The sequence below is a fragment of the Salmo salar genome, chromosome 14 (assembly GCF_965601325.2).
Source record: "Salmo salar chromosome 14, fSalSal1, whole genome shotgun sequence".
Taxonomy (NCBI): Eukaryota; Metazoa; Chordata; class Actinopteri; order Salmoniformes; family Salmonidae; genus Salmo; species Salmo salar.
The window spans coordinates 20,417,343-20,436,685 of NC_138304.1; the positions used below are offsets into that span (position 1 = coordinate 20,417,343).

The following is a 19,343-nucleotide window of genomic DNA, read 5'->3' on the forward strand; positions in this document are numbered from 1 at the left end:
TGTCCCTGCATGCAGTTTTAAGGAAGTTGCCAACTAGTGATAGCGCAATTGCTAACTAGCATAAGTGCAATGACTGGAAGTCTATGGTAACTGCTAGTAGATTTACCATAGACATCCAGTCATTGGTGCGCAAAACTACCTCTTCCTTCATACTGGATCCAGAGACATAGAAATGCATCCATGAGTTCATGTAACTCTGGGGAAGTAGATCAAATCCAGATGTATCCCTTTAAAAGACAGGAATGCCATCAAGGCTCAAGGCTGGACTGTGGGCTAGAGGACAGGACAGGGAGCAGTGGGACGGAAAGACACACAGCATGTGGAAAAACACTCAGTGAATCCCTGAGCTGTCTGCCACCATTCCTTGCAGCAACAATGACACACATTGCTCATCGGGCCAACCACTCATTCCCCAGTCTTGAAAAAGCATCTAACACATGTCAGAGATGCGGTGCAAGTTGCCAGGAGAGTACGAGTCATGCAAAGTGCTTTTAGGCCTTGTAGCCTAGTATAGCAACATACAGCTACAGAATGAACTTTAGGTCAGATAAATGGTAACCACAGAACTGGAATGAGTAGAACGGGCATCCCCATTCAAGTCAACTCATTCAAGTCAACTCATTCTATTTCTTTGGCTGTAGCCTCGAGTACCAGTCTCAGTTAGAGGTAGACCCAAAGTAAACAGCATAGTGGGTCAATTTCCGCAACAACTACGAGCGCTGAAGCGCGAGGCCAAACTTCTCCTCTGTTTTGGTCATGACGCCACCACGCTGTAACAGCGTGAAGCTAACTTGCACACACGTGCAGACGCTGTGTGTGACTGTGTGAGAGCGAAATCTTGCATGTCCCGTATCGTAATATAAGGCGGTGCGGCTCGTGGCAACACCATTGGGCTGAGTCCACATTTAAGTAACACTTCAAACGGTAAACAGACCGCCGCGTACGCATCGCGCTCATTGATCACGGCATTGACATATAAACGTTTAACCCCTTTGTAGCGGAGAGAAAGCAGCTCCTAGGTCAGCTACTCTGTTTACTTAATTCACCCATGACTAATCAAAACCGCGCCCCTCCCTTCCTCTTCTGATTAATTCCGTAGGGTCAACATGAGCAGGGAAAAACAGCTGTCTCTCACTCCCAGTAGCCACCCATCCATTCCCCTTGAACAGAATCCGATGCTGTAATCCCGCATGGCCATAATCTAATCGACACCAGCGAGGCAACACAAACGCTAAAGCCAGTTTATTTCCTGCAACAGTTTACATTACATCACACAGTGACAGCGCGTGGGAGAGAGGAAGGAGAGGGCAAGGGAGTCACCCACATGTCACTGTCCCCAATAGAGGTTAAACACAACACTTCTCTCCTCCACACCCATGTATAGATTTGTAAAAAACGAAATGTTGTTTCTTTGTTTTTTGCTAGGTAGCGTTAGTCAGCTGTACCTGCGCCAAAACTCTGGTATTTCTCAGCCTATACCTTCTTCTCCATCTTCTTTTTAAATACTGAGCCAAAATGTTCAACACTTTCTATTTTTATGACTGATCCAAACAGGTTGTTATTATGGCTCTCTCTCGTCTCTCTGAAGCAGACATACAGTAACCCATTGGGGCGGCAGGGAGCCTAGTGGGTAGAGGCAGGGAGCCTAGTGGTTAGAGGCAGGGAGCCTAGTGGGTAGAGGCAGGGAGCCTAGTGGGTAGAGGCAGGGAGCCTAGTGGGTAGAGGCAGGGAGCCTAGTGGTTAGAGGCAGGGAGCCTAGTGGGTAGAGGCAGGGAGCCTAGTGGTTAGAGGCAGGGAGCCTAGTGGTTAGAGGCAGGGAGCCTAGTGGTTAGAGGCAGGGAGCCTAGTGGTTAGAGGCAGGGAGCCTAGTGGTTAGAGGCAGGGAGCCTAGTGGTTAGAGGCAGGGAGCCTAGTGGTTAGAGGCAGGGAGCCTAGTGGTTAGAGTGCTGGGCCCGTAACCAAAAGGTTGCTAGATCGAATCCCCGAGCTGACGAGGTAAAAATCTGTCGTTCTGCCCCTGAACAAGGCAGTTAACCCACTGTTCCCCGGTAGGCTGTTATTGTAAATAAGAATCTGTTCTTAGCTGACTTGCCTAGTTAAATAAAGGTTACATTTAAAAAATGCATATAGAATCGTGACAATACCAAGAGTTTCAATACCAAGTTGTGATAATATCGTTTTGTGAGTACGCAGGCAATTCCCAACACACACACACCAAGGCCTAGATAGTCCCCAGACCAGGCTGTGAACTCTGGTCAGAATCACAGCACTATACTGTCAACTCAATCAGTAAGGTTGTGTGAGGAGTAAGACCTGCCTTCAGAGAGGAACTCTGGGGCACGAGCCAGAGGGGGCTTCCCTAAAGGCACCCTATTCCCTATATATTGCACTAATTTTGACCAGGACCCATAGGTCAAAAACAGCCAGACAGCAGCGGGAATTAATAACAATGAGCGATTCATTGGAAGTCTCCAACAGAATGATCAAGCAAATGGACCACCAAAAACACTGTTGTGTCAAACAGAACATCCTTGAACAGTCGATGTGATAAAGCTGTCATGTCACACTACAGGACACTACACACAGTCATACAGGACACACTACACACAGTCATACAGGACACACTACACACAGTCATACAGGACACACTACACACAGTCATACAGGACACACTACACACAGTCATACAGGACACACAGTCATACAGGACACACTACACACAGTCATACAGGACACACTACACACAGTCATACAGGACACACTACACACAGTCATACAGGACACACTACACACAGTCATACAGGACACACTACACACAGTCATACAGGACACACTACACACGGTCATACAGGACACACTACACACAGTCATACAGGACACACTACACACGGTCATACAGGACACACTACACACGGTCATACAGGACACACTACACACGGTCATACAGGACACACTACACACGGTCATACAGGACACACTACACACAGTCATACAGGACACACTACACACAGTCATACAGGACACACTACACACAGTCATACAGGACACACTACACACAGTCATACAGGACACACTACACACAGTCATACAGGACACACTACACACAGTCATACAGGACACACTACACACAGTCATACAGGACACACTACACACGGTCATACAGGACACACTACACACGGTCATACAGGACACACTACACACGGTCATACAGGACACACTACACACGGTCATACAGGACACACTACACACGGTCATACAGGACACACTACACACGGTCATACAGGACACACTACACACGGTCATACAGGACACACTACACACGGTCATACAGGACACACTACACACGGTCATACAGGACACACTACACACGGTCATACAGGACACTACACACGGTCATACAGGACACTACACACGGTCATACAGGACACTACACACAGGACACACTACACACAGTCATACAGGACACTACACACGGTCATACAGGACACTACACGGTCATGCAGCATTGGGAAATACAGGGAGCATCAACATACCACCACACTTTCAGCTGTGTTGCAAGTTGAAAGACGTTGAAAGAAGAATGTCGGGCTACAATTTCAACACAATAAAAACATTACACTGTACACTAACACACTCATACCAGCAACAGGACACAACTCATCACACTACTAGTAGGATTGCAACATCCACGGTGTAAGAAGAACATCCGCCTTTAATTGAATCAGTGTTACTGTAACAAGCCAAGCATCCATCCATCCGGTGGAGGTTTCAACGTGCATGTATTCCCATATCCCCGCTCCAGTTCAATACTACATCCTCATGTTCCTGTGTTGCGGTGACACTGTGATTATGATACAGCCCAGTGGCCTCGGGGCACAGCAGAGCTGACCCAGAGGAGAATGTGACCCCTGTCCACCTCCGTGACCCTGCTGTCACTCAGTCAGAGGATTAGCTCTCCTCCTCCAGTCAGCCTCGTTTAAAAATGGTGGGAAACAACACTGATACTGAGAGGAGAGGAAATGAGGGGTCAGAGGGCAACTATAGCAGCTCGGGACTCTGTGGGTCACTCTCGCTAGCTACAGGTATGTCCCAAATAGTACCCTACGGGACCTGGTCAAAAATAGTGCACTATAGGGAATAGGTTGTCATTTAGAACCCTGCCACCGTGTTTATTCTGTGCAGAGGGGTGAGTGAAGTAGCCCAAGCCTTCGGTAAATAAATAAAACAGATGCATAAATAGATCATCCAAACAGTAAAGTATGGTATTGATGAAAAACAAACATATTAACCCAGTTTGGCCCCAGACCAAGTGGTTTTACAAATCTAGACAGGTCAAGAAGCGGACAGGAAAGACATCCATGGTCTAGACGCAAAAACAATTGGTTCCTTATGTTGTTCAAATATTCTCATCATATTATCTAATAAGAAATGCCGGGAAAAGCACTAAGCAGATCTCCAATGGTGTCGTTTCCAAACGGGTAGAAGTTCACGTACAAGCTAGTAAATGTCAAGTTGAGGCCCTCTGGTTCACACCCCTCCCATCTCACGTCATCCTTTCTGCACGATGGCACCTGGCCTTGCTTGACTTCCCTTACCCTGTCTTTTTTTAAAGGAGAATTTCCCCCCCACTTGTTTATTAGATAGGACAGTGACTGACAGGGATGGTAGGAGGATAGGAGAGCGGGGGACGCTGGAATAGCAGTGGGTCAGACTCCAACCCACGCACACACTGGTACATGTATTCTGGGCCAGCGGCTTAGACCGCTAGCTCAGCCAACGCTTCAGTTCACTCACCCGGTCTTTGTCATCAGCCACATCAGACAGCAAGTCATCGAGGTCTAGAATGCCTCCGTCTCCATGCTCCAACCGGTGCACCTGTAACCAGTAGCTGGCATCCTAGAGGAGGAAGAAGAAGATTAATGTGTTGTCTATTTACTACGTGAGCAAGGGAGATGTGTGCTTTTGCATATCCCATTGTCCCCGGTAGACATGCACATAAATAGAGAGGAGGAGGAGGAGAGATAGAGAGGGAGAAGGGAGAGAGAGGAGAGGGAGATGTCTTGACAGGGCTGAGGAGAGGCTTTAAGACCACAGAGACGTGAAGGTTTGATTTAAAATCGCCCCACAGCCCCGAGGGCAGCCTCATTACACAATGTACAGACTCACAATCCTTTACAATACTGAGAGCAGCGTTACAGTCAACAGCACGGCCATAACAAACCACACAGTAGATAACAGGCACGGATCTTCTCAAACCATCAACATACCAGCAGAATCAACAACAACAGTGACGGGGAACATCAAAAAGAGGAGAGAGAGAGAGACAGAGAGACAGAGCTCAGGAGAGAGAGCTCAGAAGAGAGAGAGAGAAACTGATGAGTGTAGGTGTCTGCCAGGGGCAGGTTAATATATTCTGCATGGTGGAAGTGTAACTGATGTGTCCCCATGGTGTTCAACCCAGACAGTGAGGGACAACGGAGGACAAGGTGCAGAGCGGCATTTAGATCACAACGACTCTGACAAACACGTCCCTCATCCCGTTTAGACAGAATCCTGGAGAAGCCACCTGGGCTTGTACTCATAAAGCGCCTCAGAAGAGGAGTTCCCATCTGGTGTCTACTGTAGGACCAGGTCCTGCCTTTTATTAGTCAATGAACTAATCACTGATCATAATCTTGATGTGATTGGCCTGACCGAAACATGGCTTAAGCATGATGAACTTACTGTGTTAAATGAGGCCTCAACTCCTGGTTACACTACTGACCATATTGCCCGTGCATCCCGCAAGGGCGGAGGTGTTGCTAACATTTACGATAGCAAATCTCAATTTACACAAAAAAAGACGCTTCATCTTTTGAGCTTCTAGTCAGGAAATCTATGCAGCCTACTCAGTCACTTTTTATAGCTACTGTTTACAGGCCTCCTGGGCCATATATAGCGTTCCTCACTGAGTTCCCTGAATTCCTATCGGACCTTGTAGTCATGGCAGATTATATTAAAATTTTTGGTGACTTTAATATTCACATGGGAAAGTCCAAAGACCTACTCCAAAAGGCTTTCGGAGCCATCATTGACTCAGTGGGTTTTGTCCAACATGTCTCTGGACCTATTCACTGCCAGTCATACTCGACCTAGTTTTGTCCCGTGGAATAAATGTTGTGGATCTTAATGTTTTTCCTCATAATCCTGGACTATCAGACCACCATTTTATTACGTTTGCAATCGCAAATAATAATCTGCTCAAACCCAAACAGGTTCATTAAAAGTCATGCTATAAATTCTCGGACAACCCAAAGATTCCTAGATGCCCTTCCAGACTCCCTCCACCTACCCAAGGACATCAGAGTACAAAAATCAGTTAACCACCTAACTGAGGAACTCAATTTAACCTTGCACAATACCCTAGAAGCAGTCGCACCCCTAAAAACAAAAAACATTTGTCATAAGAAACTAGCTCCCTGGTACACAGAAAAATACCCAAGCTCTGAAGCAAGCTTCCAGAAAATTGGAACGGAAATGGCGCGACACCAAACTGGAAGTCTTCCGACAAGCTTGGAAAGACAGTACCGTGCAGTATCGAAGAGCCCTCACTGCTGCTCGATCATCCTATTTTTCCAACTTAATTGAGGAAAATAAGAACAATCCAAAATGTATTTTTGATACTGTCGCAAAGCTAGCTAAAAAGTAGCATTCCCCAAGAGAGGATGGCTTTCACTTCAGAAGTGATAAATTCATAGACTGCTTTGAGGAATAGATCAGGATCATTAGAAAGCAAATCACGGACTCCTCTTTAAATCTGCGTATTCCTCCAAAGCTCAGTTGTCCTGAGTCTGCACAACTCTGTCAGGACCTAGGATCAAGGGAGACACTAAAGTGGTTTAGTACTATATCTCTTGACACAATGATGAAAATAATCATGGCCTCTAAACCTTCAAGCTGCATACTGGACCCTATTCCAACTAAACTACTGAAAGAGCTGCTGTGCTTGGCCCTCCTATGTTGAACATAATAAATGGCTCTCTATCCACCGGATGTGTACCAAATTCACAAAAAAAAACAGAAGTCATAAAGCCTCTCTTGAAAAAGCCAAACCTTGACCCAGAAAATATTTGAAAAAACTATCGGCCTCTCAATTTTTGGGGAAAAAGCTGTTGGGCAGCAACTCACTGCCTTCCTGAAGACAAACAATGTATACGAAATGCTTCAGTCTGGTTTTAGACCCCATCATAGCACTGAGACTGCACTTGTGAAGGTGGTTAATGACCTTTTTATGTCGTCAGACCGAGGCTCTGCATCTGTCCTCGTGCTCCTAGATCTTAGTGCTGCTTTTGATACCATCGATAACCACATTCTTTTGAGGAGATTGGAAACCCAAATTGTTCTACACGGACAAGTTCTGGCCTGGTTTAGATCTCATCTGTCGGAAAGATATCAGTTTGTCTCTGTGGATGGTTTGTCCTCTGACCAATCAACTGTACATTTCGGTGTTCCTCAAGGCTCTGTTTTAGGACCACTATTGTTTTCACTATATATTTTAACTCTTGGTGATGTCATTCGGAAACTTTCACTGCTATGCGGACGACACACAGCTGTATATTTCGATGAAACATGGTGAAGCCTGTGTTTCAGACATAAGGAAGTGGATGGCGGCAAATGTTCTACTTTTCAACTCGGACAAAACAGAGATGCTTGTTCTAGGTCCCAAGAAACAAAGAGATCTTCTGTTGAATCTGACAATTAATCTTGATGGTTGTACAGTCGTCTCAAATAAAACTGTGAACCTCGGCGTTACTCTGGACCCTGATCTTTCTCTTTTGACGAACATATCAAGGCTGTTTCAAGGACAGCTTTTTTCCATCTACGTAACATTGTAAAAATCAGAAACCTTCTGTCCAAAAATATATCAGGAAAATGTATCCATGCTTTTGTCACTTCTAGGCTAGACTACTGCAATGCTCTACTTTCCGGCTACCCGGATAAAGCACTAAATAAACTTCAGTTAGTGCTAAACATGGCTGCTAGAATGTTGATTAGAACCAAAAAAATTTATCATATTACTCCAGTGCTAGCCTCTCTACACTGGCTTCCTGTTAAGGCAAGGGCTGATTTCAAGGTTTTACTGCTAACCTACAAAGCATTACATGGGCTTGCTCCTACAGATCTTTCCGATTTGGTCCTGCCGTAAATACCTACATGTATCATGTGTCAAAAGACGCAGGCCTCTTACTGTCCCTAGAATTTCTAAGCAAATTCTCCTATAGAGCTCAATTTTTATGGAATCGTCTGCCTAGCCATGTGAGAGACGCAGACTCGGTCTCGACCTTTAAGTCTTTATTGAAGACTCATCTCTTCAGTAGGTCCTATGATTGAGTGTAGTCTGGCCCAGGAGTGTGAAGGTGAAAGGAAAGGCACTGGAGCAACGAACCGCCCTTGCTGTCTCTGCCTGGCCGGTTCCCCTCTCTCCACTGGGATTTTCTGCCTCTAACTTACTGGTGCTCTTCCATGCCGTCCCTAAGAGGGCTGTGTCACTTGAGTGGGTTGAGTCACTGACGTGATCTTCCTGTCCAGGTTGGCGCCCCCCCTTGGGTTGTGCCATGGCGGAGATCTTTGTGGGTTATACTCCGTCTTGTCTCAGGATGGTAAGTTGGTGGTTGAAGATATCCCTCTGGTGGTGTGGGGGCTGTGCTTTGGCAAAGTGGGTGGGGTTATATCCTGCCTGTTTGGCCCTGTCTGGGGGTATCGTCGGACGGGGCCACAGTGTCTCCCGACCCCTCCTGTCTCAGTCTCTAGTATTTATGCAGCAGTAGTTTGTCGGGGGGCTAGGGTCAGTCTGTTATATCTGGAGTATTTCTCCTGTCTTATCCGGTGTCCTGTGTGAATTTAAGTATGCTCCCTCTAATTCTCTCTCTCTTTCTCTCTCTCTGGGAGGATCTGAGCCCTAGGACCATGCCTCAGGTCTACCTGGCCTGATGACTCCCTGCTGTCCCCACTCCACCTGGCCGTGCTGCTGCTCCAGTTTCAACTGTTCTGCCTGCAGCTATGGAACCCTGACCTTTCACCAGACGTGCTACCTGTCCCAGACCTGATGTTTTCAACTCTCTAGAGACAGCAGGAGCGGTAGAGATACTCTGAATGATTGGCTATGAAAAGCCAACTGACATTTACTCCTGAGGTGCTGACCTGTTGCACCCACGACAACCACTGTGATTATTATTATTTGACCATGCTGGTCATTTATGAACATTTGAACATCTTGGCCATGTTCTGTTATAATCTCCACCCGGCACAGCCAGAAGAGGACTGGCCACCCCTCATAGCCTGGTTCCTCTCTTGGTTTCTTCCTAGGTTCTGGCCTTTCTAGGGAGTTTTTCCTAGCCACCGTGCTTCTACACCTGCATTGCTTGCTGTTTGGGGTTTTAGGCTGGGTTTCTGTACAGCACTTTGTGACATCAGCTGATGTAAGAAGGGCTTTATAAATACATTTGATTGATTGATTGATTATTCATTCTGATTTAAAAGGCTAAATTGATACTGGATCTGCATTCTGATCTACGGGCCTTGATGCCCTCCTCCCCCACCCCACCCCCTTCACACATCCGACCTGGGGATAGTGTGGAGGGGAGGGGGGGAGCCATCTCTCCACTGAGAATGACAGTCTGTCAGAGGGAGAGAAGGAGGGACTACAGGATAGAGGGGAGAGCAGAGAGCACATTAACACCAGTGCTGCTCTGCAAATGGATCCCTTAAAGCTAGAATCCTTAATTTAAACAATAACAAGACACCCCGTAAAAAGGGATGGGCCTGGAGAAATGTAACAACTCTCAGATTCATAGACAGAACTATAGATGCAAGGACTGACCACCCATGATATAAAATGATAGTTTTAATGTTAAGAGGCTATGCAGTTTACAAACAGAATACAACAAGCTTATATTCTGGGTTCTGATGGGGTACGACAGTTGAACTAAGCTCATGAGGCATTTATAAGTTATGTTCCTCAGCAATCAATGACTACATATCATTAATGTATAAGTCCAAAAATGGATGTCACAACTAGGGAATCCAGATGTAATTTAATGACCAGTTAGTTTGACAGACTGGACCATGTCAATGTAAATCCCTACTCTGTGCAGCCATAAAGAGTAATTCCCTTAGTGGTCACATGGCTCAGGGCAGGAAATGCATTAAGTGCAAACACTGAGTGTACACAAACAAATCACAAATGGGGAATGGGACAGAGTGGCCCATCTGTTTCCTAAAACACTGAGTGGACAAACTGGATTGAGAGAGTGAGAGAGAGGTAAATCTACAATCCACAGTAAACACACAGTCTACTGTGGCCAGGGCAATCAATCAGTGATTTTCCGTCAATATCGGCCCATGTCTATGGGGGGGGGGGGGCAAGCTTACATCTGGCCTTTTAGCGAGTGTTTTGTGTAGTAGTCTGCTGAGGAGATACGATCTGCTTTGGTTAAATTAAACAGTGGCAGCCACGTCGGAGAGCAGAGAGCCATGCGTAAAGACATTCCTAGAGGCCCAAGTGAGTAAAAATAACCTACTGTAAATATCACACCACCACACTTCACAGTGGACTTCTGGAGTAAACAAGGACAGTAGCGGACTGGTGATGGAGCAGGGCTGGAATCCAGGGTCATATTCATTAGAGCACACGTATCAAAATGTTTTGCAACTGAAACAAGCCTTTCTTACTGGGCAAGTTCAGGTTAACTTTCAGTCCGCGTTGTTTTTTCCCCCCGTCTCGTTTAGTATCTTTTGGTTCCTGGTGAATACGGCCCAGCTAATGGCCTTACTCAACTTCCACCTTCACAGACACTAACGGCTACGTCAGTAACCAACTCCTAGCCTTGCATAGCCATAGAGGTTACAACAACCCTCACAAACAACAAAAACAAAACCGCTGTCTCTTGAATCAAAATGGCTCTTATTTCCACACAAACAAGGTGGGAATATCCCTGACAGGCTCCAGCTCTGTTCCCATGAACCAACTCGGGCAGGCCTCATCAATACCCTATGAAGCAACAGGCCTGGAGTCAGCCTCGCAGGAACACCCTCCCTCTCCTGCTCTTGAAAATGTACAGAAAGAAGTATTATGCTTACAGAAAGGTGGGTTCAGATTCAGAAGAGAGAAAGATGTATTACAGTTCTAAGAATGTGTGTTGGGTTCACTGAGAGGTCAATAACTCCGTACGCTATAGATAAGCCTGCGGATCTGATTCTGGGGTTCCCCCTGGTATCCCTAGTTTTCCTTGGCTGCATGTTGCCTTTGGCCTGACTCCAAACTTGCACAGCGCTGATGAGCGGTGCAGGAGATTAGTCTTTGTTTTGACTCCAAGCCTGCATCAGAGACCTAGTTTCAAAGCCCTTCTCCGTGAGGATGCGTCCTGGGATAACGCAGCGCACCATGGGCTCTGGGTTCCATCCAAACAGGCAGTAGAGGTTCAGCCTCACTGCACAGACAGGCCACACAGTCTGACGGCTGCTGTATCGCTCGCCATGCACTGCTGAGCACTGAGCATTACGCACAAAGACCAGTGTTGTCCTGAAGGAGCAGGCTGGCTGGCTGGCTGAAAACCTGTATCGATATTTACAATACCGTCTATAACGATACTTCACTGTCAGTTTTGGTTGAGTACCAAACCATCAGAATGGAGAAAACCCATTCAAATCAGAATTCATTTGTAGCCATTCTAGGGTCATGCAGAAATATAAAATACAGTCAAATACCACCATATCGTAGAAAATGAGAAAAATATTGTGATATGATTTTTTGGCCATATTGCCCAGCCCAGATGGACCATGTGAAGCTAAGCCCCCCCCCCCCCCCCCCTACATCTGCATGCCATTTACTGTACGACTGACTCCGACTAGCACTCTCAAGACGTTTCCGGATATCCCTGAGAACTTTCGCTGCAGCACTCTCTTTCTGGGAGGAGGAAACACACGCGCAGGGAACAGAGAGCATAGTTCAGTGACCGTAGATTTAGGATTTAGCAATGTGGGAGAGTCTCTCTGTGTTGACAGACGGAGAGGACAGAGTAAGTTACTTAGGCAATGTGGTGGGAGCTGATAAACTGAAGACAATGCTACTACAACTATCTGGGGAGTGATTTGACAAGCAACGTTACAACATAATACATTTCAGAGACAACCCCTTGCATGCTTCTTTCCGCTCTCCTCGCTGCAGCTAACGCTACTGTAACGTACAAAGCATTCGCAGAACAGAAAGGGCTTCATGCGTGTCCCCAATGGCCCCCCTTTTCCATATATAGTGCACCACTTTTGACCGGAGCCCTTTGGAGCCTGCTCGACCAGTAGCGCATTAGAAAGGGAATAGGCTGCCATTTAGGACAGAGTCGAGGAGTCTGATATAGGGGGTGGAATAGTTTGGGATTAGACCAGTGGGGATGCAGACAGGCTCCAGACCCCAACAGCGAGAGAGCATAACTGATTATGGTCTAGAAATAGCTAAATTACCGCATAGCCTGTCTGAACTAAGCCAAGATGAACAGCCTGGCAGGCGAGCAGCAGAAAGACCGTAAATGAGAATATAATTCTCGTCGAGGTATTTATTTTTTTGTTCAGAGAGAGAACAACTGTGGTTGAGTTGACTCTGGCTGAAACGTTCACACCACTTCCGAACTGACACTTCCAACAAACTGCGTTCCAAAATGGCACGCTGTTCCCTTACGACCACAGTCTGTGCTCACTGCTTGAGCGCTCGATTTGACTGTTTAACTGATCAGAATGCTGCCAACTCAGCCAGTGAGGTAGACTGAGGTTCCCCTGGGACTATTAGTTGCAGACACACATGAAGTGTGAATGTGGATTTGGCCACAACACATCCAAGGTTAACGTGAGGATGGCGTAAACAGAAAAGTTGCACATCTGATGCAGTAGAAAAAGCAGATCTTACTGCATACATTTCGTTAGCGTAAAAGCCGACGGGGTGTGAGATGGGGATGAGAAACACCATAAGGACATGGGAGTGAAGGTAACAGAGCCCTTCAGACACAGAAATGATGTGAAGGAGCTGCACAAAACCAAAACCAACAACATCAGAACAATGTAATGTGGCATGGCTCAAAATCACCCACAAATCAACCTTCACAAATAAGTGCCGGTCTGTTTGTGCCATCATGCCAACTCCTAGGGTTTGGCTTGACAAATGTGCAATGAAGATGGCAAGAGGCACAAACAGATCTGGGACCAGGCTGAGAAGTAGGGTCGGGACGATACCAGTATCTGGATACTCGTTAGTATCGTGGAAAGGAAACAAAACAAGCATATTTTACTTCTTTAGGAAAACAGCCCTAATGTTAGAAACAAACATCATTACGTTGTCATCCAGAGTCACATGTATTTGTTTTCCAAACTACAGCACAATATTTCATTCAGCAGATTTTTAAAGGACCAAAGAGTTTAGTCTGCTTCGGCGTTTTCATTTTTGCCACGGAAAAAAAATATCGTCCCGGCCCTTAGAAGGTTGCAAACTAAGAAGGTCAAGTTTGTATGCGAGTCGGCGACCACACAAAGGTCATGAACGGAGCACATGCCTGACTCGAAGGGTCAAAGTGAGGTGAGTTTGAGAAACAAAAGCTCCTTTGATTCCAGCTCAATGACTCCTCAAGAGGGAAAATGGAAAATGGCACTAGAGCAGCGTGATGCCTATCTGGCAGGAGAAACAGACAGCCACTGACAGATAGACGTGTCATTACAACACGCAGAGAGGGGCGAATACAACAACAGTCCTGTGGAGTGTGCCTGGTCGCATCCCAATGGGCCCTGGTCAAAAGTAGTGCACTATACGGGGAATAGGGCGCCATTTTGGACGCAACCTGTGTTAATGTAATAAGCATATCCAACAGTATTGCGGAAGGTGTGTGTGTCAGTAATAAGATATGCCTATTGCCTAAGCATATGTCCATTGCTCACTGGAGGCCTGGCTTTGTCCTCAATCCTAAAGTCCCTAACATTTCTCCAAATGTATAAGCCCCAACTGGAATCTTAAGTACGGCTCTTCTCAGTGGGGCTTACTAGTTACTATTTATCCTTCAAAAATGTACAAGCCAGACCTCTTTCCTCCCGTGTTACGCCGTGTTAGAGAGACCGTGGTCCGAAATAACTCACGTTACACTGAGCTGAGGAAACAGAGAAAGGGAGTAAAAAGGAACAGTAATGTGGCTCGTCTTAAATCACAATGACACGGCACAAAAACACCGCCAAAATGGGCCAGTGGAGACAGTTCTAGTTCTCAGCTGTAGGACTGTCTTCCCAACCCATCTCTCTCTCCCTCTCCTCCGTCAATGAGGCCAGTCAGCCCTCAGACACGGTCAGCATCCCAAATGGCACCCTATTCCTTATATTTTGCACTACTATGTAGGGAATAGGGTGCCATTTGGGATGCAGCCTCCGACAGGATTCATTATCTCACAAGATGTACAGGCAGGAGCCGGCCCCTCTATTCCCCTCCACCCCAACTCTACTCCCTCTCACTTAAACCCTGCAATCAGCCTGGCCCCTGGCCACATGGCCCCTCGTTAGGGGAGGGGCAGCCAGGAGCCAGCCCCTCTATTCCCCTCCACCCCAACTCTACTCCCTCTCACTTAAACCCTGCAATCAGCCTGGCCCCTGGCCACATGGCCCCTCGTTAGGGGAGGGGCAGGCAGGACACACACAGGGCCAAGGACACCGTTTCGGAAAGGGGTCCCACACTCGACACACAACAACGTAAGAGACCGATTAAATGGAATTGTGAATATCTGATCCAATCGAGATTAAAAAGAAAAAAAACGACCTGTCGTTGTAGATTTAACAATGAGCATAAACCTAATAAGCAGCAAACATCCAGTCTTCATCTTTAGGGCCAAGCAGAGCACTTAGTGAGCACTTAGAAAGATCCCGTTTCACATCAGGTTGGAATGGTTAGGTCTGTATTGCTGGTGAGGTGTCGCTGAACTTGAACCTGGAGGAAGAGACTTTGCAATGAGGAGTAGCTACAGTAGGTCTACTGCCCCTACCTCTACTGCCCCATTCTACTGCCCCTACCTCTACTGCCCCATTTGATCTCAATCCACCTATATAAAAAGATCTGATTAACTGATTCCCATGCAAGGCTTTTTAGATGGACAGGAGAGTAGCAACATCCTTCACTCTGCCACCTCAACCTTCACAGACGTACTAACCTGGCTCTACTAAATCAATTCATTGTGAATCGTTACTTCAGTTAGGGCTGGGCGAAACATTCAAATTCATTTGATCCAAGTTTCTGCAAATTATTCCAAATGTCTATATGGCAAGAAACAAGGTTTTTTGACCGTTCATGTCCGCTTGTTCTCATGTCTTTTTGGTCTCGTCTCTTTTGCTCCTCCTGTACTGTGTGCACCTTCCCATTTACACCAGAGATCTGTATATAATGAGATGCCCATGTCCCCGCACTTAACAATGGGAGTTGTTGTCCCAGAGGCAGGAAGGCAGGCGACAAGGTTAGATCCAAAATAAGCCCATAGAAACGCATTGGGAATTATTTTGGTGAGAGTGAAACTTCTTGCTTCACTTCTTCCTCTGTTTACACACACCAAGCCCCTGCCACTCGCATAACAAAGATGAGAGATCACTTCTTCCTCTCTGACAAGCGGTTTCAACTCGCTATTTGCATTTTGAGGTTTGGTCAAGCAGAATCGGTCGTATGGACACAAACACATTGAGACATTATTTTACTGTAATAGAGAAGTTCACTTTTCTAATGATAACTGTTGTCGGTCTCAAAGTTCACACAGAGTAGACACTACTAAAACAGGAGTATCAATCAACAATGATTCTGGAAAATGAAAGCTCAGTTTGACGCGTGCGGCATTGCGTTACCGCTAGCATCATTTTACAATGAGCATAAACCTCAATTATAAAGGAATTGGTACCTCGTTCTCATTCTGATAAATAAGGTCGGCCACTGTATTTCAACATGTGAACAAAGTGGACAGGCTAGCCTGCTGTTCAAACAGTTGGAGAAGGACAGAAGGGTGTGTTCATAACAATTCAACTGTTCTGCCTTGTTAACTAGCAAATAGATCCAAGTTGGCTAAACTTGAAATGTAAAGATTAGCTGGCTACGTCCTAGCAGGTGAGCTTGTGCTTGAGAGATTGAGACCTGCGTTCATTTTCTATATTGTCTGCTAGAAGAAGTAGTCATTATTAGTGAATGTGCATTATGCACGGTTCTGGTAATATTTGTAACAAAAAGGGCATTTTCATAGACTGATTTGAAAGCCCGATCAGTGATTATTGCAACAACAAAAAGCAGGTTACCCTAGTTTGATAAATATAATTACATTATTAGTGGGTCTTATGGTTGTGGACGGCTTAATATTTAGCCTAGGTAGAATTTTACAAGCCCTGTAATCATTAGGTTATTGCTGACTTTTGAACATGCCCTGTATTTGACCTTTAATTTTACAAGAAATTTAATTTTACAAGAAAGATTAAAGTATATATATATTTTTTTAAATTATTATTTATTTATTTATTTAAATGTAGATATAATTTAGAATTGTTAAAAAGATATGATCTTAAGGCCATATCGCCAAGCCCTAACTTCAGTGGAGAAGACCCACCACTTACCATGTAGAGAACAGCGGAGGCCTTTTCTCACCTTTCACAGCACCACGATGTGACAACGCAGGTGGTGGTGGCGGTGTGAACAGTGGAGTATCCTCTCTCCCGGCAGGATGTGTGGGTGTTGAGCAGCTTTAGGAGTGTTCGCTAGAGTACTACAGGACACAGTGAACCCAGTGTTGGAAAGCAGGGAGGAGGGACAGACGGCTTCTTTTGAAATCATTTCAAATACTTTCTGTGCTCGTTTTGAGCTTGCCTGGCTGAAGGGACCAATAGAATAGTCCCTAAAATGACAAGCGCCGCTTATCGGGGCACTCCAGGCAGGTTAGAGCAAACACTCATCCAACGAAACATTTGAAAATAGTACTTGTACCCAGTCTGGTGTGTGTGAAATCCCAGAATACCCCATTCAGCTCAGACTGCTGAGCTACACAATCCCAGAATACCCATTCAGCTCAGACTGCTGAGCTACACCACCCCACAATCCCAGAATGCCCCATTCAGCTCAGACTGCTGAGCTACACCACCCCACAATCCCAGAATGCCCCATTCAGCTCAGACTGCTGAGCTACACCACCCCACAATCCCAGAATGCCCCATTCAGCTCAGACTGCTGAGCTACACCACCCCACAATCCCAGAATACCCCATTCAGCTCAGACTGCTGAGCTACACCACCCCACAATCCCAGAATACCCCATTCAGCTCAGACTGCTGAGCTACACCACCCCACAATCCCAGAATACCCCATTCAGCTCAGACTGCTGAGCTACACCATCCCACAATCCCACAATACCCCATTCAGCTCAGACTGCTGAGCTACACCACCCCACAATCCCAGAATGCCCCATTCAGCTCAGACTGCTGAGCTACACCACCCCACAATCCCACAATACCCCATTCATCCACAGACCCTCATCTGTGCAGGTCAGCGTAAGCACATAGAGGCATGCACATACTTCGTTTGACCACAACCCTCCCTAACCCAAACGCCATTCACAAACTGGCCATTTCGCTTCCCTCTGCAGCTACAGTTGTCAATTCAAGCAGGCCGACAGAGTTTTGGCCGACAGACACTTTAGTAAGCCATGTGCACCAACTGGGATTCTAGTATTAAATTCATGTTGGCGTTTGGTATTTCACAATTATATAAGTCTATGGCATTTCCGCTAGCAAGAACAGCAATTACAGCAAATGAGCGAACAAGGACAAATCTAATCACAATAATGTTCGCAAATTAAGTCCACGTTATTATCAGACCAAATTGTTCATTTTCATTCCATTAAGCCTACTCTGAAAGATGATGCAGCCAACATTTAATGCTAACCAGGGTCAACCAAACTCATTTTAAAACCGACTATGTCCCTAATGGCATCCTATTCCCTATAAACTGCACTACTTTTGATCGGCGCCATATGGGCCCATGTCAAAAGTAGTGCACCATATAGGGAATAGGGTGCCATTTGGGACGCATACAGGTAAATGGCCTCTGGATGCCGTAAATGAAGCAGCCAATTCAAAAGCATATTGTGGAAACTGTATGGAGACAGCAAATGCCCTGCGGTCAAATACATGTATTTCTGCTTTTCAGGAAACCCAGTCATGAAACATTTCCAAGAAATGCACAGTATGGTATTCCTAGACTTGTATAGACGCAGCGACATTTCTAAGAAATCCATTCAACCATGTAAACATAAAAACGCATTGATGTTATGAAATATGACTGACGAGGCCAGAGTACATTTCAAAACAAAGACAAGTCTGCAATCGGCTTTCAAGTACAGAACAATGAAAGTTCAAAATTGAAAGAGTTTTGCTGACAGCGAAGGAAAAGGGAACAGAGCAGTAGTCTTGAGATGAATTTCTGTTTAAGATTAAATCAAATAGAACTGTATTGGTAGCGTTCACATATTTTGCGAAATGCTTACGTTCATCGCTCCAACAGTGCAGCAATACACAAAAAATCTAAAAAAGAAAATAGAGTCCAGAGCATAAATATATACAGTGAGCTCAGTGACACATTTTTTGGTTGTTTTGGCTCTTTACTCCAGCACTTTGGATTTAAAATGATACTAAGGACTATGCGGTTAAAGTGTATAATGATGTCTGACACACAAATATCCTACTCCCAAAACATGCTAACCTCTCACCATTACAATAGCAGGGGATGTTAGCATTTTTGTGGGGGTATGATATTTGTGCATCTAACTCTCACTCACCTTTATTCCCGATTCAGTCGGGATTATCCGTAATCATGGTAGCATCCACATTCATATAGAAGTGTTTAGAAACATATTCTATTCTTATTTACAATAAAAGTGACTCCAAAATGACACAACACATAATTTACCATTCATTTATATTGAGCACAACATAATCTGAAACACAACCAAAACAAACAGCAAATGCATCCAACAAATTTGTAGAGCCACAAGCTTGATGTAGTCACTGTGTGCTATAAGTATGGGACCAGATATTGAACTTTTTACTTCTTTAATACACAAGTGAATTTGTCCCAATACTTTCGGCACCCTAAAATGGGGGGACTATGTACAAAAAGTGCTGTAATTTGGAAACGGTTCAATAGATATGGATGAGAATATTATCAAATTAAAGCTGTATCATTCCAAAGTGCTGGAGTACAGAGCCAAAACAATAGTCACCATCCCAATACTTTGAGCTCACTATATGTATATGATGGTGTGTATAGACAGT

The 19,343-nt window shown here is 45.4% G+C and overlaps 1 protein-coding gene across 5 annotated transcripts in view; it reads right to left on the minus strand.

The window, feature by feature from the left end:
• The window catches only part of LOC106568841 (partitioning defective 3 homolog), a 242,394-nt gene that overhangs the window by 186,078 nt on the left and 36,973 nt on the right, over positions 1–19,343 (minus strand). For all 5 annotated transcript variants that reach the window (XM_014139557.3, XM_014139559.3, XM_014139555.3 and 2 more), the window contains exon 2: positions 4,795–4,896. In XM_014139557.3, coding sequence (XP_013995032.3) covers positions 4,795–4,896 — 102 coding nt within the window. The remainder of the gene's footprint in view (positions 1–4,794; positions 4,897–19,343) is intronic.